Raw genomic sequence first — 24634 nt, forward strand, 5'->3', positions numbered from 1 at the left:
GACCGTCCAGGGGCCAGATGGTTGCAGCGGGCTGGCCTCTCCCCTCGGCTGCCCAAGAAGCAGACTCCAGGTCCCTCCCAACAGACAGATGAACGGAGACATGAAAGAGGAATAGCTAGCTGGGATGGTAAGGCTACATGGCTGGACAGACAGATGGACAGCTGAATGAAATAAGTGGCAGGAGGAGAGACATGGAAGAGACAGACATGCACAAGGGTGGACAGTCACCTCCTTCCTCTTGAACTCCACCACAGCACTGGCGGTGTCAACGCCGCCCAGGAAGGTGGGCGCCGAGTCGTCCTCGTCATACACGGTCACCAGGAAGGGCACCATCAGCTCCTCCTCGCGCGCGCCCACCCGCACGGTGCACGAAGCTACCAGGTCGTACTTTTCCTGCCGCTCGCGATCCAGGGCCCAGCGCGTGCTCACCTCCAAGCTGTCCGGGTTGCAGGGGAAGGGACTCTCACCTGTGCACCAAGTAGACCAGGAATCCCGGCATGACCCCGGGGCTGGGGACAGGCTGGTGGCCTTCCACCAGTTGTGCTGTGGGAGGGGGCTGTGCACAGTAAGAGCTGGGGCCTGCTCCAGGGGGGTAGCAGAATGATACTGTGCAATGAATTTCGCTGTTTTTGCAGACTTTACTGTTGCTGATGGGGGCGATCTGGGATCAAGCCCTGCAGCCAGTCCTCATCCTGAATCACCTAGGGAGGGCTGGGTATACACCCCTTCGCCCACCTTGCATCCACTCTGGAGTGGGCCTGTGTGGGGAGAGGTGGTACCAGCTCATCTAGGGAAAAGGGCCAGAGCACCAGCTCCCAACATTTGCTGGCTTTAAAATAAGATGAGGAAATAAAAAAAATATTTTAGCAATATGTGCTCATTTCAGAGAAATATGAGAAGTAAAGCCACAATTTCACCATTTGAAAAGAGTGGATATTTGTACAATTTGACACAAACACACACTATTTCCCATTGGGGGTTTCCATCCCTGCTCTATAACACCTGGCTGTGTGACCTGAGGCTGTTTGCACTACCTCTCTGTGCCTCAGTTTCCTCACCAGAGGATGGGCTGGTAAAGGTTAAGGTGCCTGCTGCCCAGCAAGCACTGCAAACCACTCAGGGACTCCTGTCTGTTCCCACAACCCCATGAGGGGAGGACCCACGACAACATTGCTCTTCATTCCAAGGCTGTCCTGGAATTCATCCTCCAGAAGTAACCCAGAAAAGGGAAAATGATGAAGGCTTGAAGGCAACACTGACCACCCCCCAGAGGAGGGTGAGGGAGGGCTACTTCCCTCAGTCAACTCCCCATGGTGGGGAATCACAGGCCTCTCACATCAGCCCCCCCACCATGTGAATTACACCTGCAGGAAATGCTTATCATATAAATGTTTCCATTGTCTGTGGTTACAAAACACATGCTCCACAAAATTTAATTATGTAATACTTAGTAAGAAAGGGCAGCAAGCTATACCATGCTTTGCTGACAACCTTACACAAAAGCATCTGTCCTGATCCCAGCAAACAAAAGAATGCTTGGGAATGCACTGCTCACTCCACTGAGATTTTAAGTGTCACGGAGCACACAGCTAGAAACCTTTTGGGAATCCAGCTTCCACTCACTAGCAGTCCAGCCTCTGCTTGTGTATGTCCCAGTTTCTTGACTTTCAGTGGTCCATGGCCTTTCTGCTGCTCTTTTCCATGGGGCCCCAACTCCACCTCTCCCCCACCCCCTCCCCTACCCCTGGCACTGGCTGCCTCAGGGCAATCTTGCTGTGCTAGAAGCAGCTCAGGCAGAACTCGAGAACTATGCTTTTCTCCCCCTTCTTTCCCTCAACACCTTACTGGTCCAACTCTTCAGGAAGTCCTGCTGGATGGATCTTCCTTCACAATGTGTCCAGAAGCTACTACTTCCACCCTCCTCCGATAGCCTCCTAGCTGTTGCCCTGCTTCTACTCTAAGCTGCCACACCCCCAAATCATCTCTAACAGCTGTTAGACTAGACCTTTAAAAATAAGTCAGGTCTTGTAACTGCCCAGCCCATGTGGGAAGTTTTGCCCCCTTCCCAGCAACTTCCCTGCCCCCACCAGCCTTCACCCTCCCGTCCCTTGCTGTTCTCCTACTACATGGGGTCCCACTTCGGCCTCCACCCTCTTTGAAGCAGCTCGCCCGGCATGCTCCTGCTTTGCTCCAGTGACCCCACCCCTACCTTACAATGTAAGACAGTGTTTGGCACCATTCTTCATCCCTCCTGGCTCCTTCCAGAGGCCCCCCAGTTTCCTAGCATGGCCTCCCTCAGGAATGGTAGCTCTAAGCTCCAGGCAGCCAGGATTTCAGCCTGCTCTATTCGCTGTCACATCCTGAGCCCCTAGCACAGTGCCACAGCAGGCACACAAGAGCTATTTCGGGAATATGAAGTGAATGGGTGGTGCAGTGGTGAAGAGCAAACCAAATGGCTTCTGCAAGGGCAATGCCTGGCACACACTTGCCCCTCGAGGCTAGCACTCACCTTCCACAAACTTGTAGGTCACACTGATGTTGGGGCAGAGGAACTGCACGGGCAGCAGGCGGAACTGGTGGAAGGTGCCAGGAGGCTTGTTTTCCCGAATGCGGAAGGAGAGGCCTTTGTCTGGGAAGCAGATCTCCTGGGATTTGAGTGAGCCACAAGCAGGAAAAGAGGTATTGCTGAAGGAGAAGTACACGCGGGCACAGCCAGGCCATTGGCACTCGCCCTCTCGCACGGACGTGGGCAACAGGAAGACCTGGAGGTAGACAGTGAGCAGGGGGAAGCGGCCATCTGCAGAAAGAGAGATCAGGCCCAGCGGGGCATCAGCCATACCTGCCAGGGGCGGGGGCAGGAGCCCAGGGTTGGTGTAAAGCCCGGGCTTCACAGTGGTGTCTGGACCCTCCGCCCAGCCTATTATATCTTCCTTCTCTCATCTGCTTGGACCTAGGGTCTGTCTCTGCCTCCGGGCCAGTGGTTCTGCCCCCTCTGCCTGGAGGTGCCTCACAGCATGCCCTCCACTCCCTATCATTCAGGTCTCAGTTCAAATTCCCCTCCCCTGGAGGGGGACCCTGAGTGCCAGGTCTAATGCACCTTGTATCTGCCCTATCACTTCGCTGGCCCCATAGAGTGTGCCCTGAGCCTGGGGTGAATTCCAAGTGGGAGTTTCTCCTCTCCACACCTTCCCCCACGCGGTTTCCTCTTGGAGTGCCTCTGCTAGGGGTACAGGCTCCTTCTGGGCCTGCTCTCTCAGACCTAGGTGGCAGCTCCTCCCTCACTGACTCTTCTCTGCTTCTTACCAACCCATCTATGGCTGCACCAACCCCCTATTGTTCTTAGTTATTCTTTAAAAAAACTTCTCTGTCAAATTCCTGTGTGGTTTCTCTCCTGAATGGACCCAACAGGTGCAGGCGGCTGTTCTCTGATCATGAGCAGGACTCCTACAAAATATGGACCCTCAGCAAACGCTACTCTGGTCTCCACCCCAGCAGCCCTAGTTCTTCAAGTTCCTCAGTAGGGTTCAGGATGAGGAGGGAAGCAACTGAGTGTGTGTGTAAACAAAACCCACCTCAAAAGCCCTTTCCTCCAGGGACCATCTGGGGGGCCCTAGTGTGGCGCTTATCTCATGACCTTGGCTTACTTGGCACAGTGTTGCCCACTGTGTTCCCAGGCCTGCAGCCTCTCTCTGGCCTACACCAGGGGGCTCAGGATTAGTCTGAGGTCCTGTGATGCTGTGTCTCTGGAGGAGGGAGTGAATGGGTGTGCCATCACCATTTCATGCTGAAAGGCTGGCTCAGCATCCCACCCAGATTGGGGTTGGGGCCCCAAGTAGCCTTCACTCCCTCTCTGATTCCCATTCTAAAGAGTCAACCAGGTCTTCCTCTGCTCCACTCTTGCTGGCACCAGGCCCAAGGGCAAGGTACACCAAGGAAAGCTTGCTTGCTGCTGATGGGACGAGAGATTTCCTGTGGAAACAGATTTTTCTCCAGCAAATTCCAGGTCACTTGCTAAATCAAAACCTTGGGATTTTCCTAGCCCCTTTGAACTCCTCTCTCACTCTCAAATATAGTTAACCCAACTGGAAGAGGTGTCTGGGTTCAGCATGGAGAGAGCCCCAAGTCCTCCAAATGGGTTCTCCTAAACCCTAACAACCTCAGAAGGCCCCAGGGTCATCAGCAGCCTCCAAACTCCTCCTGGCTCCCTTGCCAGGCTGTATGCAGAGGCAGACTAGTCCCATCACGCCCTCGCCCTCTGACACAGCAGGAGTTGCAGGGGTAGCCTGGTGTGACATGGACTTGGGGGAAGGGGTAGAGACTACAGGGTGATTGGCAGGAGTGTGGCACAGGGCTGCTCCTTACTGCTGATGCTGAGTTTCTCCCAGGAGCTGTGGTCCAGGCTTTGGTTCAGGTAGAGGAGGCCCGTGTCCTCCTGGATGCGGATCCAGATGTTCTCATGTAGCCGAGTGCGATAGGCGCCATACAGGTGCTGACCCAGCCTGAAGCTGGGCACTTCCTCGGGGATGTCTCTCAGGGCGTGGACATAGAGCAAGGGCATGCCAGCTGGCTGGTCCACAAACAGCTTCTCCCAGTAAGTATCCCGGGAAAAGTAGAGTCCAAGCGGGGCTGCAGGAAGTGGGGGAGCACGTGAGGGAGAGGCTTTATCTCACCCTTGGATAAAAGCTTCTTTACAGACAAAGAAATCCACCAAGTTAATTTTCTGATCTTAGAACTTTATCTGTAAAAGAATATTATCACAAGTATGTGTGTAGCGTAACACAAGCTGGAAATGCATTGCTTTAAAACAGGATGGAGGTAGTGCTCGCTTCGGCAGCACATATACTAAAAAAAAAAAAAAAAACAGGATGGAGGTAGAGGAGGCAAGTTAAGATCAGTCTCAATTACTCAGGTTTGATTGATAAGCAGGTGAACTACGCGGGAGAAGGGGGAGAGTTCACACTGGCTTCTCAACAAATCACCTGGAGCAGGAATTTCCAAGTGTCCAAGAGGCTGCCAGAAAGCAGGGCAGTCAAGAGCTCCCCAAACCAAATAGGGACTTTTTAAGACAGTAACAAATCTTTATCTAAAGTTAAACATGCTTCTACCATATGACCCAGGCATTTCACTCCATTTATCCAAGAGAAATGAAAACACATGCCCATCAAATGACTTATCCACAAATGGCAGCGTTATTCACACAGTCTACAACTGGAAACATCCCAGATGCCCTTCGGCAGTGGTTACCAGAGCACGGAGTCCTGGCCAACAGGATAAAGGGCTCAACTTGATACATACAGAAACCTGGATGGACTCACTGACATCATGCAGAGTAGAAGGAGCCAGGCACTAAAGAATACACAGGGCATGACACTAGAAGGACTTTTGGTGATAGAAATCAGACTGGCTCTGTTTGGGGGCAGAATGGGGGGGGCATAAGACTGGGAGAGAATGTTCGAAGGCAAGTAAATGTTCCATCTGATAGCAGCCTGGGTCACTGGGACACACTCACTGCCAACCAAGTACAGTTAAGATTTCTCTATTTCAACCTATGTAAATTTCACCTACAAAACTGCTCACCATGGGTACTGTTGGCAGAATGGAAGATGCCTTCAAGTGGAAGGATGGGGGCCACGCTTACTGGGTGCGCCCAGGCAGGCACTCATCCTAGCGTTCTACTGTGTGTTCAACATTTTCCATAAAATTGTTTTAAAAAGTTAGAATTTTAAAAAGATACATAAATAGGCTAACTACTGAAGAAATGTTAGAACCTAAAATACATTCTACAACGCACAAAAAAATACTGACACACAAAGCAAACTCCAAAAATACCATACTTGTGTGTAACCTATTTCTCTTTCAAAGAGCTGGCTTCCACCTACGTTCCACATCCCTCGCATCAGGCAGGGAGTACTGGTCTAGTCTGCACCAGCCGATGCCATAGCTCCCCCAGGACACACCTGGCTCCCCCGGGGCACACCTGGCTCCCCTGGGACACACCTGGCTCCCCCAGGACACACCTGGCTCCCCCGGGACACACCTGGCTCCCCCAGGACACACCTGGCTCCCCCAGGACACACCTGGCTGTGGGAATCAGTCACATGTCAAGTGGGGTCAGGTGAAGAGAACAGGTGAGGCCTCGGGGACCCCACAGTGGTAAAACAGCCAGAAGACTAGAAGGCCATTTGCCATGTGGAAAGTCCCTCAAGGATGACCTCAAGAGGCAGCCAGGCTGGGAATGCCAACCTAGAGGGAGTGTGTGTTTGGTCCCGCCTGTGCCTGGGTGGCAGGGCCACAGAGGATAGAGAGGTGAGGAGGAAGAGAGAGGGGAGGAGAGAAAGAGAAAGAAGGGAGGAGGAGAGGGAGAGGGGAAGAGAGCTGGATAAGGAGAAAAGGGGAGAGAAAGGGAATGGGAGGACCCCTTCCCAGGTGCTCTGGCCAGAACCAAAGGCCTGACCCTGTACACCCCACACTAAATTTGGGGATGGAGAGGAGGGGTCACACGCATTGTGCTGATCTCACAAGCCTTTCAGAAAGGCCCTCCCTGAGAGCTGTCCCTAGAATTATAGGGTCCTGCGGGTGCTATTCAGGGAGGGGCAGGCTGGGACCTCCAAGTTGCTGGCCCTGCTCCTGACTCTATGCCATGGTCTCTCTGGCCTGAGGCCATTGGGGAGTGATACACCCAGACTGCCCATTATCAGATGAGGCTGTAGCTAAGGCAGCCCCATGAAAAAACACCCACGGGGGAGGGCCACGGGGACCACGCCGGTGCCACTGGCAGGGCCGCAGGCAGGAGCTGCCTTTGTGTGGCTGAACACCCACCTCTCCCCTGCTTGTCTAACCTCCCCACCAGCCGGGACCAGGGGAGCTTCCCCACAGAAGGTGACACACTCAGGGCTGGTCTCTTTGGGACTCGTAGATCCTCTAGCAGGGCAGGGACTGCAGGCAGATTAGAGGCCTGTGTCATCCTCAAATTGCCACCAGGGCAGCCTCTTGCTGCTCCTACTGAAGGGCCGTAAAGGGCACCTGGCTCAGAGCAGGTCTGGGGCAAGCTGGGCTGAGTGACAGCCACAACTGGGCCTTGGCACAACTGGGGTCCACTCTAGAGGCTTGCACTTCTGGGAGAATCACCCACACTCCTCACAGTTTGGGGGGTGAAGAGGACCCTAATGACGCTGCTCATCTAGGCTCTTGAGACAAAGATAGGAGTGTGGTTGGACAGCTCTGGGAGGCGCCTGCCTCCATTACAGTGCAAGACCAGCCTCCTACCCTGCTCTCCTTACCTACTTCCACCCCCCACATCCCCAGGTGGAGGCAGCACCTGGGACTACCACTTTACAAGCTCAAGAGGCACAAAGAATACATCTGTTTGCTCAAGGGCACATACAGGAAAAGAGGAACTTTTAGTCTTTCCAGGGGCCCACCTTTCACTACTAGCCCTCTCAGCCTGTGTTACAGCGGGTCTGGATGCCCAAAGTGGCCCAGCCCTCAACTGGGTCCACATGCCTGCAGAAAAGGTTGTGTCTACCAGGAGAGGTTGCCCCCACCAAGCCCTGAGCAGGGACCCAAGTTAGTAACCAGTTCAGTGGAAGACAGTTCCTGAAGACTCGCCATTTCTGGGCAAGCTTGTATTTCTAGTCACAGAAAGGCGACACTCTCAGTGGCCTCACAGCGTGGTGGCTCATGGGCAACCCCTGCTCAAGACATCCCATAAAGTAGGGACGGAGCTCAGGTAGGGCCAGCACCCCCAGCATCCTCTCACACGGGCAGAGGGATGTGCAGCCACCATGAGTGACTGGAGATGCTGCCATTGGGCCACAAGTCCCAGGGCTGAAGGGAACCCTACAAGGGGGGAGGGTGTCCTAGGTTGACATGAGCCCCCTGGATGGCACATAGACTAGGGCAGCCTACATCTTCCAGAACCTACCAGCTCATCTGACTGTGTCTGATCCCTCCACAGAGAAGCAGGGTCTGTGCTCTCGCTCCCAGAGCACCAGCGAGGGGGCACTGTGTGACATAAGGTGACATCAGGAGCATGGCTTCTGTAAGCTCCTGCTCTTGGGACGCACGAGCCTAGTCCTGGTCAGCTGTGGTGAGAGCCGACTGTCTTTGAAGCTATTCAGTGGGGAGGACCCTGTAAGTGGGGGGCTCTGGTGATGCCTGGGTGCTCCAGGAGAGCAGGCAGATCTGCTTAAGGGTGTGTGATCCACCAGAGTCCCCACCTGCAAGGTGGCTACGAGATCCAGAATAGGGCTCCCCCTCTGCAGGCCCCTTTGAGCACTAATTTAGATGGTCCAATGGCTGGGGGGTGGGATAGGTCAAGCTCCCCTTAGCCCCTGTTCCAAGCTGGTCTAGTCCCTGTCACGCAGTCCTCACGTGCACAGGAGAACTGCTTTGCCTAGTCTGGACTCAAAGCTCATCCAGCCCCACAGGATCCACGTGGGGCCTGTCTGTTGCTGCCAAAAGCGATTTTTGGGTCAGGCAATGATTGTGAGCAGAAACAGACTTGAATGCACTTAAAATGCCTCCCAGGTGGTCCCTGCAGCAGGGCCCGGCCACCTTAGTGCTACTCTTGTCATAGACACTTCTAGATGGGAAAAGACATGTACCCAGGAGGGGAAATGAAGAGGTGGGTGCAGGGCTGGCCACTGAGGTACAGTCTGAGCTGTCCCTAAGGGCGCCCTTCTCCAATTGCTGTCACTGTCTTGCAATTCTCTCTAATTCTAGGACAGGGGTCCCTATCTTCATTCTATGCTGATGAAGCCAATTTTACTGGTTGAGAAGGAGAATCTGTAACAGGCTACTGGTGTCCAGTTTCACCTGGCTGCACAGCTTCTACAAAGTGCTTGTCTCCTCTGAGCCTCAGTTTCTCTAACTCTGAACCAGAGCAGAGCATGCTGGGGAGAAGAGAGCAGCCAGTGCAGGTGCAGACAGGCCCCACCTCTGCACAAGTGTTTATTGGGAGAACTTCACTTCAAATTCACAACTGCTGTGTGCATCGCCCACTTCATAGGTAGGAACACTGAGGCTGGCAGGTGGGAAGCCCTACCATCCCGCACAACAGGTGGAGGGTCTTCACACCAGGTTTGATATGTTGGCAGAGGTTAGGGAAAGGACAGACACGAACCCACCAGAAACCCAGGGCCATACTGGCTCACCACCCCTCACCACTGGCACCTTTCTGTTGGTAGAGCCGCCTAGGCTGTGGACTCAGACCTGCGCCTGGTGACAGCTGCCCCTCTCACTTTGGCCAGATCAACTCGGCAGGACTTGCAGAGCTTTCTAGCCCATGCCTTCCACCTCTACATGCCTCAGGCATAGACTCCTCCCTTAATATCAGGATTTTGCCTCCACAGGCTTGGCCTGCATGTTCCCACCCCACCCATATCCCCAAGGCATACAGTGAGTTCTTGGCACCTTGCAGTCCACGCCCAAACCCTATGGCCACCTTCTTGCACACCCTCAGAAACAGACTCTTTCTTGTGCCTGCCCACAGCCTTGGTGCCCTGTGCTCTGGTCACCTCCCGCCAGGCCCTCAGCTCTGGGCCATTCCCAGCCAACTTCTCCAAGCACAGTGGGCTGCAACTCAGCCCCTCAGAGCACGGTGGACTCTGACCCCAGTCTGGGTTGGGGCTCCCTCCCTGGGTGCCCTCACCTTCAGAGCTTTCCTACACTTCACTGTTGTTCTCTAGAACAGCTTATTCTTAGGTTACCTCCTGTTTCCACTGCTGTGTGCTTATTATCTCCTGATTGAACTCAAACTGATAGACACATCTCTCTCTCTCTCTCTCTCTCTCTCTCTCTCTCTCTCTCTCTCTCTCTCTCTCACACACACACACACACATACACACAGAGCCACTCACCCTCACACTCGAAATTACACTATCACAATATTCTGACATGGTCACTTATTACCCGCCACACATCTTCTCTCACTGTTACACATCCACTACCTCCCAGGACACATATTTTTCCTGGTTGCACACTCATCTTCCCACGCTAGTGTGGAGGCACTGAACCCACCCTGGCACTCCAGGGTCTTGGCCAGCCTTGGGCATCAGGAGGTGCCTCTGACCTCCTTACCACCCCGAGAGGGATGGGCTGCCACCATCCTTGCCAGTCCAGACTTAGCCCAGAGCCTGTGGCTTCTCACCTGCCTCTGGGCCTGTCTTCCCCACCACTCTGAGCACCCGGGAATCATGGTCACTGTGGCACATGGTCAGCCTGCCAAGGAAACTCAGAGACCCATTTTGGAGCATCAAGAAACAAAAAGCATAGAGCATGATCCAGGAGGTCTCAGTACCCACCTCTGTGGGCAGGGCAGGCCCTTCTGCAGGATCCACTCATTGGCGCCGGGTTCCAGCCGTGACGAGCACCAGACTGCGCCGATGACAGTTTTATTAGAGCCAGCACAATCTCCTTAACAGACAATTTCCTAATGCCATCATCTGTGCTGGGAATGGGAAACAGATCCCACTGCCTCCTCCCCAGGGGGGCCTTTACTAAGGGGGCCCCTCCCCTACAGGTCAGCTGTCCCCGTGGGGGAGTCCTTCCAGTCCCAAGCACAGCGCCCAGACTCCTGTGTTCCACACCAGCAGCGGTGGCATCTCTTCTCAGATCTCAGTCACCTTTTCTCTTTCTTTTAGTTAAATGTTGATACATACAAAGAATACATGTTGCAGAACATTTATGCTGAAAGTCAATATAAACACAAATACCCAGGAGCCCATGATCAACCCAAGGGGGTACTTAGCAAAGCACCTGTCCCTCCAATCCCTTTTCACCCACTCATAGCAAACAAAACAGAGAGCTGGGTTTTGCATTTTTCTTGCTTTTTTTTTGTTTGTTTTGTTTTGCCTCATTCTTGGAAGGAACTTTAGCTGGGTAGAAATTTCTGCAGGACCGTTATTTTCTCTCTGCCACACTGTTTCTGTTTTTGTTTTTTTGCATCTGTGGCTGCTGCTCAGAAAACTATGCTCATTCTAGTTGTCACTCCTTGGTATTCTCTTTACTTTCTGGAAGCTTTTAGGACCTATTATCTTTAGTGCTCTCCCTGTTTCACTGGGATTAGCCAGCTTGTTCGCCTTCAGGGTTGGTTCTCCTCACCCTCAGCTGATCAAAAGATGTTGGGAGCTCCCTGTTCTCCCTCCTGACCCTCCCAGGGCAAACAGCAGCCAGTCCCTTCGCTTCTCATCACCAGCCCAGACCCTGTCTCCAAGCACCAGAGGCACATCTCCACTGCCTGCTCCATCCGCTCCCCTCTAGATCTAGAGAAGGATCCAGTTCCAATCCCGTGTGCTCCTCACCCCAGTCAAGACGTCACCCATCTCAGGCTCACCTTGAGCTTTTCCCTCTTCCACCCTTCACACCAGCCCCCAGACTGCCCTCAGTACCCCCAACCCAAGAGCCATGCTCCTAACCTCCCTCACCTAGATGACACACATGACTCAACCATCTCCTGGGCCACTTCTGACCCCCATGAGTGAGACCCAGAGCAGCCAGGGTCAGCTGGGTCATGTTACCCTTTGCCTGAAGTTCTGTATTCACTGTCCACTGCTGGCAGAGCACAATCTACTCTGTCAGGTAGAGATTTCTGATGCCTCCAGTTCATCTCCCCCAACTCTCCAGTGTATCCACCCTCCAGCTAGTGAATAAGTAAGTGAAGCAATGGAAGAACAAACTAATGAATAAATGGCTTCATGAACAGGGATGGGCAATGCCTGGGCACTTTTGGGGATGATTAGAATGTGGGATAGGAGACCTGGAGTGTGAAAGCAGAGGGGTTGATGCTGGGGACGACAGGTGAGATCAGACTATTAAGACAATCTGGTTGCTCTGAGGTGCATTGGGTGCCATGGGTAGATGGCCGGCAGCAGTATGAGCTTGGCATTGCTTTGTGGATGCCCCTCCTGTGCTCACAACACTTGTAAAGGACTGTAATGTCATCTAGTGCCCTGGTCACCTTGGTGATAGCCAATAGCTGTCAGGCTGAGAACAAAACCACTGACCCCAGATCAGGAAATGACTAATTGTGTTATAGGACAGGGAGAGGGGCAGCCCAAACCCCGCAAACCTGCCCATTCTAATTGGGTTCTGCCATCCGCCGCATCAACACAAAACACATGAGACTAATGGGAAGGATCTTTAATAAAACTAGGAAACAATACAGGTAAGGCAAAGAGTCTACTTTCTAAATGAAGCACCCAAAGTTACCCGTCCCCTCGTGGGTAAAAGTCCATCCATATGGGAATGGTCCAGAGTGAGGCCCCAAAGCCTGCCACAAGTCTAAAGCATCTTCCAGTGGGGACCCACAGAAAAGGGTCAGAAACCACCAGACAAGCCCGGAAGGAAAAGAGCAAAATCAACATCAAGATAAAAGCTGCCATTGTCACCTCCCCACGGGTCTCACCCACATCTGTGTCACCCAGTCCAAGACCAAAAGACAAGCACAGTTTCTTCACATGTCTCTAGGATCCACGCGCCTCCTCCAGGTCTCCTGGCTCCATCCTGCTTCCTTCCTCAGTCTCTTCTGCAGCTTCTCCTCTTCCTGCTCAGCTCCACCCTCCCTTGGGTGGGGCAGGGAACCTCCCCCTTTCCTGGGGACCACCCTGTTACAATGCCCCCTTTTAATTTTTATTCCACCATATCTATGGTGGCACAGATCTCATGGTGTAATATTAGGAGACCGTCTTTTTTCAGGGTTACAATGTAAGAGAAGTAACAATTAGCAGCATTGTCCATGAATGTCCAGTATGAAAGTTTCATTCTGAAAAATAGTCCATTATGCAAGCCAAAAGAAAAAAAATCTGGCGCATTGGCTAAAACAAGACAGCAAATATATTAAAACCACAGGAAAAAAATCTTAAAATTGTTCAACTGATGTAAAACACAAATTTTCTCAACCTTGATCCCAAACTTTTAACAGCATAGCAAAAGTTTGCAAACTAAATCTACTTTTAAACCATTTTTCCTATTTTTGCATAAAATCACAGGGTAGAAAATAACTAACAGCAATTTTTAGCTGGCTTTGTTGAAATACTCCATACAGGATCAGAGCGAACTGGTGGCATCCAGTCGATGTAGGCTTCAGGTATGAAGTTGGTCTCATCAGACTCCACCTGGGCTTTCCTCTTCTCGAGGGTACCAGGGCATTTTCGTTGGCCGGGTTGTCCAGTCCTGCCAATGGAGGCAAGCTTCCTCACCTTCTTTGGAGGTCTCTGGAACCCTACAAACAAGGCAAACAGGTTCTCCTCTTCTTGGTTCAGCTCTTTTTCAACTTTTTGGAAGAACTCCACACAAAGCCACACAATCAAACTCACGTCCATTTTTTTTTTTTTTTTTTTGTTTAAGCAGACAAAATCCCTATGGAAGTTATGCAAAAACAGACTGAGATAAGTAGCAAAAATTACTACCACTATTTGTATGCTGTATTGGTATCAAGGGGAGAGAAAATGTGACAAGTTAGCTTTGCTGGAAAAAAATTGCAACCTTGATGCAGATCCTGGTTACTCAAAACAAAACAAAACAAAACAAAACAAAACAAAACTTTGTGGATTCAGGACAAAATGCATAAAAAAATTACCAGTATTATGTCAAAGAAAACTTGTAAATGTCAGGTGTATTTCCAGGTCTATTCAGACTGAGGAACACTGCCAATTGGAAGGTGTTAGTCAAAATGTGTGTGCTCTTGTGTGCACATGCACGCGCGTGCACACACACACACAGAGGGTCACACTGCACTATGCTTCACATACTGCAGTTGTGCTCTGTCCCAGTTGGAGGATGTTTTTACAAGGGATTATAATGTAATCTTATTTTCAGGGAAAAAAAAGTACAGTTTAGGGAAGGCTGTACTGCAAATGAAAAACTGGGAGAAGTGTATAAAGGAGATAGAGCTTTAAAAATGAATTGTGGTCAAATACAACACAAATTTTTAATCATTTTTATATGTACAGGTCAGTGGTATTAAATGTATTCACATCGTTCAGTAATGATCTCCACTACCCACAGCCAGAACTCTTTTATCTTGAATAATTAAAAGTACATACCCATTCAACACTAACTCCCATGTTCCCCCTCCCACCAGCTCCTGGCAAACACCACTCAACACCATTCTGTCTCTGGGGAACTGAATGCTTTAGGTATTGCATATGAATGGACTCAGTATGTTTTGTCACTGGCTTGATTTCACTTAGCAAAATGGTCTTCCCTTTTCAGGTTGAATAATATCCCATTGTATGGACATACCACATTTTGTTTATCCATTCACTCGTATATCAGTGAACCCTTGAGTTGCTCTACCTTTTGGCTATTTCAAATAAGGCTGCTTTTGAAGCAGGAAGTTTCCCAAGCCTGCTGTTTGGGGGAGTCTGATGCTTAGTTTCTGTTGCTTTCCCAAACCTGCTTCTCGGGGGAGTCTACCACTTTGATTCTGTTGTTGCTGGAGCAGAGAAGTTGCTGGGTGTACTGCACTGCTTGTTCACAGTGGTAGTCATGACTACCTTGAACCCCTTTCTCCAACAATAAAGAATCTTATGCTATGAGGGATGAGATAGTAAGTTTCCTCATACAAACTGTATAAAACCCTGCCATTTTTACTCCTGGATGCTCAGCCCTTTGGGAAGCAATCCCACTGAGCCCACCAGTGTGACAAGTAAAGCTCTCTCTCTCTCCACGTCTCTAGTGTCATCTGATTTCTCTGGGAAATTGCCATAACACTATGAAATGTAGGCATACAAGTACAGCATCTTTTTAGAACCCTGATTTTAATTCTTTTGAGTATATACCACCCAGAAGTAGAACTGTTGGATCATACAGGATTTTAATTTTTGGGGGGGACACTTTCATATTGTCTGCACTATTTTATCCTTCTACCAGCAGTGTTCAAGGGCTCCAGTTTCTCCATCTCTTCATCAACACTCATAATTTTTTTTAAGGAGACAGTCATCCCAATAGGCAAGAGTTTTATCTCACTGTGGCTTTGATTTGCATTTTCCTAATGATTCCTGACGCTGAACATATTTTCATGTGTTTTTCAGCTATTTGTATATCTTGGAGACCTATCTATCCAAGTCCTTAGCCCAGTTTTGAAATGGTCTGTTATTAAGTTGTAGTTTTTTTTTTTAAAAAGATTTATTTATTTATTTATTTATTTATTTATTTATTTATTTATTTATTTATTTATTTATACATACAAGAACTGGGGTACAGGCCAGATGCGCGGGAGGGAGAGAGGATTCACCAGAGACAGAGTGGGGAACAGAATAGGCAGACTGACGAAATACACTGCTGAGGGGAGCAGCGGGCGTCTTGCCCGGTCGGCAGGGATCGAACCAGCGCTGCAGAGGCTGCGGACAGCTTCACAGTGTTGTGCTCAACCACCTGCGCCACCAGGGGAGGCCCAAGTTGTAGTTCTTTATGTATTCTGGGTATTTGCCATTTTCAGACATATAATTTACAAACATTTTCTCTAGTCTATAGGTTGCTTTTTACTTTATTTGCTCCTTTAAATTTTTTAATTTTGATATAATCCGATTCATCTGTTACTCCTTTTTTGCCTGTGTTTTTGGTGTCATATAGGGGGATCCTCAGTATTAAAGACGTACCCATAGATCTATCTTTAGCCAGAACCAGGGTCAAACAGAACAGAAACCTAAGTTCTTTGCCCCACGTGGCATCCCACCAATTCTGGCCCGGCTGTCTGTCACAGACCAGGGAAATACATGGTCACTGCTGGTTTCTGCCTGGTTCTGTCCTCAGCTACTGGTCACTCATAGAGCCATAGCGCCCTGGCAAGGGGAGACCTGGATGGCTGGGAGGTTGCCATTCGGTGGGTAAGGGCTCACACATGGGCCAACCCTGGGTGCCAGGGTCCCAGGGGCCTCTAGGCACTGACACTCTAGCCTGGCTGTATGCTCCTCACAAGGTCAACACCTCCTGCAGGGACTGTGGGCACAGAGTCTGGGTCTTTTTTAGTTTTAATGTATTTTAAAATCAAAAGCATTTGATTTTAATGGCAAATAATTTTTTAAAAAGCTGAAAGGAAGCCAGAAATATAATAATGAGGAATATATAATAATAAGGTGGCCTGGAATATACTTGTCTTTATTTATTTATTAATTACTATTGTATTACTTTTTTTTTTTATTTCTATATTCCCCATACAATTGCAACCCCCTTATTTTGAACCCAATCCCTCCTTTCCCCGCCCCCCACCCCCCATAGTGTGTCTCTGGTTCATAGTTGTTTGTTGATTTTGATATTTTCTTTCTTATAGTTAGTCTTTTTCCTGGTCCCTTATTTAAGTTTTCTAGATTCCTGCTATGAGTGAGACCATGCGGTATTTTTCTTTCTCTTTCTGGCTTATTTCGCTGAGCATGATCCCTTCCAGCACCATCCATGTTGCTGCAAATTGCATGTGTTTATCTTTTTTGAATGCTGAGTATGGAATATACTTGTCTTTATGCTAACACAGTTGGAAAATGTAATTTTACTTTTCTAAGGGAAAAGGGTCAACAGAGGTCACAGAGCCTGGCCCCACAGTAGCCGTGACATCCTCTGGCTCGAGAGCCCCCACAGAGAAGGGCACCCAGGCAATCCAGTTCTGACACAGAGCCCTTCCCTCTGCCCATGCGCCATACGTCCTCCCCTCACATGCCAGGTGCCAAGCCCAGGAGCCCCAGGAGACCACTCATTATACCCTACTTTGTCTCACTTGATTCCTCACACCCAGGGTGGTGGTTCAGTGGTTCCCTGGCCTCCTACCTTCCCTGGGCAGCAACACATACCTGTTCCCAAGTATCTCTCTGAGTCTGTAGCTGGACCTCCTCCCCACCCCACCCCCCAGCTTGATGCCTTTCGGCCTGCAGTTCCCACAGCAGACCCCTGCTCTTGGCCTGGTGCTCACTTCGTTCAGGTGCCCATGGCCTGCTCAGTCCTTCCCCCACACCCCAAGCTTTCTGGTCTCACTCCCTTATTCTCAAGAGCATTTGCCTGATGCTGCAGAAGCAGAGACTGATGCTCCTCAGCACCAGTCACCCCTCCTGAAGGTGCCTGCCTCACTGCACCATCACAATATCTTGGGGAGCTAGTCTCATCAGCCCAATTTCAGAGGTGAGGAAGCTGAGACTAGAGAGCTCAGGGACCTGGCTGGGCTCTGTGGTGGGAGCAGCAGGCAGACTCCTGCTTAGGTGACAGTCATGGGCAGAGGCTGCTTCTTTGTTGTCCACATGCACAGAGGAGGGTCCCACCAGGGGCCCCACTGGAGCTGCCAGGAAGCCACCTTTCACAGCTGAGGGCCTGGTACATCGCAGGAGCACCTCGTGCAGCACCCCCTGCCCCGGCTCTGCCTACTGACAACACCCCTTAGGATCATAGGGAGCAATTTACCAAAAGCAAAGGCCCTCATTCCCACTAACCCCTTCTTGTCTTGGGAGAAGTGACCTGAATGTGTCCTGTACTGGCCAACTTTCTCGGGCCACTCATGGTGCAGGGCTCACAGCCTACATGGCCCCCTCCTTACAAATAATCTGGGCTTTTTGACACACAAGCCAATTTGATCTTGAGGTTGTGACAGTGAGATGCTCACTACTCTTCTGGCAGAAATGTCAGGAAGTCAACTCTGGGGGTGGGGGGGCGGTGAGTGTGCCCCAACCCAGGGACACAGGGGCAGCAGGGGTGAGCCCGGTCGCTGTGGGTCAGCAGGGTGGGGTCTGCACTGCCACACAGCCTTCTGCCAAGCAGATGCAGCTGGTCTGTCTGAAAGGGCCCCTGTGCTCAATGAGATGTCCTCCCTGGGGGGAGGCCAGGGCCTGAGGTGGGAGTGCTTAGGATGAGAGAGAATCACCATCGCCTGCGAGGGCACAGGGATGCCTCCCAGAAGCATCCTCCCAAGCAGGCTGTGGCTGGGGCTGGCAGGGCACAGAGGGCGGTGAAGATGGTCTGAGAAGCCATGCCCACCCATGCGTGGGACACTCAGGGAGAGCAGTGTGTGTGGGAAGTGTGTGTTGCGCATGCGCCTGTGGTGTGTATGCCTGTGGGGTGTGCGGTGGGTCCTCCTCCAGGTGCCCCATTCCCTACCTAGTTGATTCCATATGGCAGCACTGTCTGTGTTTATTAGCTCCTGTGGCACAGCGTAAAAATAATCTTATCCCTCAGGGGCTTGGGCAGACACAGAAACAGCCCCTTCTGAAAAAATACCTGGATGAGATGGGGAGTCTGGTGGGAGGCCTGGGTCGAAGCTGGATGCTGCAGATGGGTACACAAAGGCCAGGGGGAGAAGGGACAGTCCTCAGGGGCCAGTGAGCAGGAGACGGTACCCTGGCAGGATAGGGACATGAGAGGAGGTTTGGGGGCACTGGTGGGGCAGGTTGGGTTTGGTCTTGAGGCAAGAGGACAGTGAAAGCAATGGCAGCTCTGGCAAGGAGCTGGAGGGGGCTGGCTGGAGATGGGAAGTCCAGCTCTGCAGAGAGAAGGGGTCGTGAACTTGGAAAACATGGTGAAGAGAGGTTGAGCCAGCTTGTGAATGTCAGGGGAGACTGTGGAGTTGATCCAGGGGCAAGAGAGAGCATGGGCTAATTATGGTGGGCAGTGCAGGGATATCAGCCCGGCTAAGTGACATAAGTTTGTTTTCGTTTTCTCCTCAATATTTCACAAGAGTAAAAATCCCTACACTTCACAGGGGTGCTTGCTGCACAGTTAAAGGGAGTTAATGCACATCACATGAAGTACTCAGAGTAGTGGCTGGTGCCTACTGAATGCTCGGCGAAGGTGGCTACACCACTACAACCATCACATCACCACTCTCCAGCCCCAGTCCCTACCACCAACACCCTACCCACCGCCACCAGCTCCCCCGACACCATCACCTGTGCTGATCACCACCTCTACCATCATCACCCATCATCACCTTCTCTCCATCCCCGCTATCATCACCTTCACCACCACTCCCACTATCATTACTTTGTCAGCCGTCCTGAGGCTTCCAAATGAAAGCAGCTTCGCCAATTTGACCACCGCAAGATAGGGAGGAAAGCTGAGTTGTAAAGATCCACAGGGCCAGCACTGGGCCTGTTTTACTGTTTCTTCTAGAGTCTTGCCTGCTTCCTGGCAGAGAGAAGGTGTAAAGGGAAGGCCCGGGAGGGGCTTGAGTCATTTGATGGTCCACAGGCACCTCACCCTGAGTGGCCTCTGTGCATGGGTCCTTGGTTCGGCTCAGCCCTGCTCGCTCGCCAGTCAGTGCCTCCTGCAGAGGAAACCTGACCTCTTGTCCCAATTCTGATGTCCGGAGAACTTGTCTGCAAAACGACTGAAAACGCTCTGGTGTCAGCAGGATGAACAGTACCTACAGCAGGCGCTCAAATTCCAAGGCCGGTGGAGGACCAGTCACCAGCGCAGTCTCAGTTCCAATCTTAAATTCCTTCTTCCCAAAATGCTGCCAGCAGCCCTCAAGGGGCAGCGTGTGCTACCACAACCACAAGCTGAGTGGACCTTCCTAGTCTGGGCTGGACACAGAATAGGGGCAAATGGATGGGGTCTTGTAGGGTAAATGGTTGTCAGGCTTTTCCGCCCTCCTGCCATTAGATTAAATGCATGCCTGATGGCGGACACCTGGAGTAGGGTATGGGCATGCATAGGTGGGTACATCTGGGCTGAGAAACTGGGCTTATAAGGGCGGCGTCATGGGGACACCAGCAGAGCGAAAAGAACGAGAGTGAAATAAAGGCAGAGGCCAACAGAGAAGGCCGGAGAGCCCAGAAAGAGTGAAGACTTGCCGGGGGCTGGGAGGCCTGCCAGCCTCCCGGCCCCCCAGGACCCCTGCCTGCCATGTACTTGGTAAACTCAATAAAGCCTGAAAAAGCCACTGAGGGCTCCAGGACTCTCTCCTTCACCTGCCTGCTCCAGTCACAGAGACCCTGCACTATGTCATCCTGCCACTACAGTTGATATAAGTCGGCAAGATAATCTGATGCAGACAGGTATGGAGCCCTCTGAAGACTTCAGGAGGGACTCAGGAGTAGCAGACTGAGCCTGTGACAATGCTGGAGGCAGCACAAGAGGTGGGCAAGGTCCAGGAGCTGCGGGACAAGACCTCACCTGGAGGAGGAGACACCCGAGAGGACCAGCCCATGACCCCTGAGGCAGCAGAATTGTCGGGGAAGAAAGGACCACAATTCGGAGCTCACCAGTGCAGACAAATGGAAAAGTCAATGGATTTGGACTGATGGACTTGGACTGACAATCTCTCAGAACACGGAGGAACCTTGGCAGGTTGATCTTATGGTTTGGGGATCCTGGGGAGGATGGTATAGTTTGTAAACCCCAGGAAATGAAAATCCAGGCATGGTCAGGTGGGACTCAGTGGCCAAAAGCAGCCTGTGAACTGCCCAGTAGAGGAAGGGGCAGGCATGAGAAGAGCCCAAGATTGGCTGAAGGAGGAAGCCCTTACCAAGTTCTCTGTAGCCAGCCAAAGGAGCTGTATCAAAAAAGCCAAGTTAGAAAGGCAAAAGCTGGTGCTGAGATTGGGAGGCCCTGAGAGGCTGTTAAGCAGCTTAAGTATGTTAAAGAAGGCCAGTGAGTCTCTTAAAATCACCTGTGGGTGATGCCCTGCTCTTTGTTGAGTGAGGGTGGGGAGCTGAGGAACCTGTCCTTGGGGGACGGGTGGGGAACGTGGCTTGTGGTGAAGCCCACAGCTGAAGAGGGGACCCAAGAGAGGCCACATGTGGAGCTTGTATCCCTGGATCCCTGACCCATGTGCATGTACAAAGGGTTGGCCTGAGTGCAGGGGTCTGCATGTTGCATTGGTGGCTATGAAAGCTGAGTATCGGAATGACCGCAGACAGAAATCCTGAGGGTTGGTCGATTACCCCCAAAGAGTACAGAATCGCCAATCCAAGAGTGAGCGCATCCTGGAGATGGGTGTGGTGTGTGGCTTGTGGCCGAGACCACAGCTAGAGAAGGCCAGGAAGCCTGATGGCTCCTTGTGTGTGATGGCAGATGCCTGAGTGGTTGTCCCCTCGAATGAACAGTGCTGTTGACAGCAGAAGTGGTGGATCAATTATTGCTGATGCCAATAATCTTGCCTTTTGCCACTAGGTTGGTGCCCTGCCTGGACTAATTTGTATTTTGTTATATTGTTATATTGTGATGTATACTGTTTACTTTTGTGGGCCATGGCTGCAGTGTTTAGGGAAATTTGTATTTAACTTGTATATAGACTGATATAGGCTATATGGCAGAAAACCCTGAGGGGTGGATTGTAGGGTATATGGTTGTCAGGCTTTTCTGCCCTCCTGCCATTAGATTAAATGCATGCCTGATGGTGGACATCTGCATGCATAGGCGGGTACACCTGGGCTGAGAGACTGGACTTATAAGAGGAGCCTCACAGGCACGCCAGCAGAGTGAAAGAGAGGCAGAGGCCACGAGAAAACACCGGAGAGCCCAGAAAGAGTGAAGACTTGCTGGAGGCTAGGAGGCCTGCCAGCCTCCTGGCGTCCCGGCACCCCTGCCTGGTAAACTCAACAAAAGCCTGAAAAAGCCACTGAGGGCTCCAGGACTCTCCTTCACCCGTCTGCTTGAATCATAGAGATCCTGCTCTGTGCCTTCCTGCAGCTACAGGTCAGCATATGGGAAGGTACGGGGGCATTCTGGCAAGCACTGGGTGCCTGGGCTTCTCCAGGGCTCTCCACGCTCGGGAAGGTTCTGTCTATCAGAGCCCAGGCTCCTACCCACATGCCTGGGAGGGCTTATCCCACAGCCCAGCTCTTAAGACTCTCCACCACTATCCCTCTAACTTAAACCCCCACTGGATGGTCCACAGTGGGAAAGGGCAGGGGACCCAGAGTAGGGTGCAGTGTTTTCCCAAACATCTGTCTTGGGTCTTCTGCTCCAAGGGGCCCAGGCCCCAGGCTGTACCCAGCAAGCACCAGTGGCCACCACCCATACTTCCACACCCACCCAGACCAGCTGCAGTGGCTTTGCTGAGATGAGGCACTCCTGCCCAAATGTGATTTCCCAGCTGCCACTGAGTTAATCACCAGCCTCACTGGCAGTTCCTTCCGGCTTCTATGCAAAGGAAACTGCCAATTAGGTTACAATTAATTTCTTACCCAGGGCAAGGCCTGGCTCGGAAAAAGAATGGCCACCCAAGTGGCCTGCTGATGACTGTGTGCTGGTCATCAAGTACCCTCTGCTCTAGGGCTCTCATGCCTGAGGTCACAGGTGGGGGTGGGTGCGGTGTGTGGCTTGTGGCTGAGACCACAATTTAACCGAATTTAACCCTGTGCTCCCCCCCAAGGTAATTGCTCCCCTCACACAGGGTACAGTGACTCAAACTTAAATGAATCTGTCCCTCACCTACCTAGAGCTCCTCAAATAGGGAGGTCCTTCCCATTTTTACCCCCTAGCACATGTTCGGCTGGTGTGTGTGGCCACAGGCTCCTCTGCTCAGTGGCAGCCATACGCACACAGCCCCAGGAAGGGGCTTGACATGCCCCTCCCCACTGGATGCAGAAGTGAGCCTCAAGCGCTCCTGTCTAGTCCCTACCCTGCTGGGTCCTGTACCAGCCAACACAAGGTGGATCCGGTGGGGTCCGGCACAGACCAGGCTTCTGCACGAGAACGATGATCCATGACTTGCACCTCCTGGGGAAAGGGGGTACTGGAGTAGCCCTGGAAGAGCAGCACCCACACAGGTCACCACACAGTGACTAAGACAAAGGTGTCCCATGAGCCCTCAGCAGCCTGGTAAGAGTTGGGCCTCACCGAGGTCACGGCAACTTGAGGCAGGAGGTGGAGGGGGGCTGGAGGTCATGCTATGGTATGACCAAACCTTCTCATCAAGTCTGGAAGAATAGAGGGGGATGGAGCTGGCCTCCTTCTCCTGGGCTACAGGACTCCCATCCAGTTGTCCTGCTCTCCTGCCCTCCACATCTCCCTCCTTCACAGGGTAGGTTGGGAGGGGTGTCACAGTGCTCCAGCGGACAGCTCCTCCTCCAGGCCCCTTTCACAGCTTCAGGCTGTTGTCAGCGCTTCTCGCTGGTCTTGCTGTGAACTCAGGGGGTGCAACCAGGGTGGAATACAGAGAGGAGACTCTGGCAGGGATACCTCAGTTGCTGGAGAAGAGTGGGACCCTTCCTGGGATTGTGGGTGGCCCCAAAGAAGGCCCATGATATTGCTCTGCTGGGAGGGTAGACAGAAGAGAGCTGGGAAGGGCTCTGAGAGTGGTTTTTGACCTCACTGCCCATGGGGAAGTCCTCAACTTCAAGAGAAAAAGGAACCCACTTCAGAGCTGGCACAGCAGTACAGAAAAGGGATAGTGGCAACCAAGTCCTAATGCCTGCCTTCAGGCTTCCGTTTCCCTGTCCGTGGAATGACAGGGTTACACCTGGTCTGAGGCTCCCTGAACTCAAACTCTGATTTACCTCCATGCAGAAGCAGTCACTGCATGGACTTCCCAATCAGAAGACAAGAGGCTGGATGGTGAGCACCATGTAAATTGGGGTGGGCTTTGGGCTAGGTGGCCCCTGTTGGCAAAGGATAGGTAGCTGGAATAGGACAAAGATCACATATGTCCTAGGCCACTGATGAGGCAGGAAGACACAAGATGAACCCAAAGGAGAGGTTTCAGCAGAGCAGGAAGAAGCAGAAACACTAGGCAGAGCCAGGTTCAAGCCCACACTCCTTTATCCCCTCCAGCACAGCATCAGCCTCACAGGGTCTGTTTACCGGCTGTGAACAGGGACAGGAACGTCCCCCCACCCCAGGAGTGCTGCTGGGACAGCTCAGGCACAGAACACCCTCCAAGTGAAGCCAGTGTTTCCTTCTTCCTCCCCCACTCTGGAACCAGATCTGCCTGGGCCCACAAAGGGTTCCCAATAGCCTTCAGTCAAGGCCTTCCTGCTCCATGCTGGCTCCTGGTGCTTGCACAGCTTCTGGGTGCAGTGATGGGGCACTGCCTTGGCACGCACTGCAGTTCCAAGAAACTACGACTTCAAGGAACTGGCAGCATGACCTCACACAGCTGCAATTACGGTAATCAACTTATACCCCATCTGCCTGGCTATTTTTAGAGTCTGGATTGAGGTTTAACAAGACAGGGCAGCTCTGGGGTCCTCTGCTGCTTAGTCCCACCTTGACTGGTGGACTGGGTGGGTCGCTGGTCCCAGAGCTACATCTCCTCCCTCACAGGGAGTCCCTGGGTCTCAGCATCTCACACACAAGTTGCCATGCCATTGTTCCAGGCTATTTGAGTTCAATGTGGCTTTAGAGGGTCCAAGTCTTTGGAGAATGTCTCAGGGTCCCAGTGGATTCTGGGTGACTCAGCTTCCCTAGGAGGACATTGGATGAACTCATTCCTCCTTAAAAAAGTCTGGGCCCAGAAACTGACAGAAATGCTACTGAAAAAAAGCACATCTCGGCAACACTTAGAAGCTTTTTTTTTTCTTTTTAAAGATTGATTTATTTATGCATAGAAGAACTGGACTGTAAGCCAGAGGTATGGGTGTGTGTGTGAGAGAGAGGATTCACCAGTGACAGAGGGGAGCAAAACATGCGGATTTACTGAAATACACTGCCAAGGGGAGCAGCAGGCGAGACAGGAAAGGTCTGTTGCGCCATATGTGGGTTAGCTCCCTGG

The 24634-nt window shown here is 51.7% G+C and overlaps 1 protein-coding gene across 2 annotated transcripts in view; it reads right to left on the reverse strand.

Annotated features, from left to right (window-relative positions):
* Window positions 1–24634, reverse strand: part of RET (ret proto-oncogene) — a 53916-nt gene that overhangs the window by 21612 nt on the left and 7670 nt on the right. For both annotated transcript variants that reach the window (XM_037496533.2, XM_054690138.1), the window contains exons 2-4: window positions 4363–4626; window positions 2510–2797; window positions 229–467 (exon numbers count right to left, since the gene is read on the reverse strand). In XM_037496533.2, coding sequence (XP_037352430.2) covers window positions 229–467; window positions 2510–2797; window positions 4363–4626 — 791 coding nt within the window. The remainder of the gene's footprint in view (window positions 1–228; window positions 468–2509; window positions 2798–4362; window positions 4627–24634) is intronic.

This window comes from Talpa occidentalis, unplaced genomic scaffold (assembly GCF_014898055.3).
Source record: "Talpa occidentalis isolate TD23 unplaced genomic scaffold, MPIMG_talOcc4v2.1 talOcc4.8, whole genome shotgun sequence".
In the NCBI taxonomy this organism is placed as follows: Eukaryota; Metazoa; Chordata; class Mammalia; order Eulipotyphla; family Talpidae; genus Talpa; species Talpa occidentalis.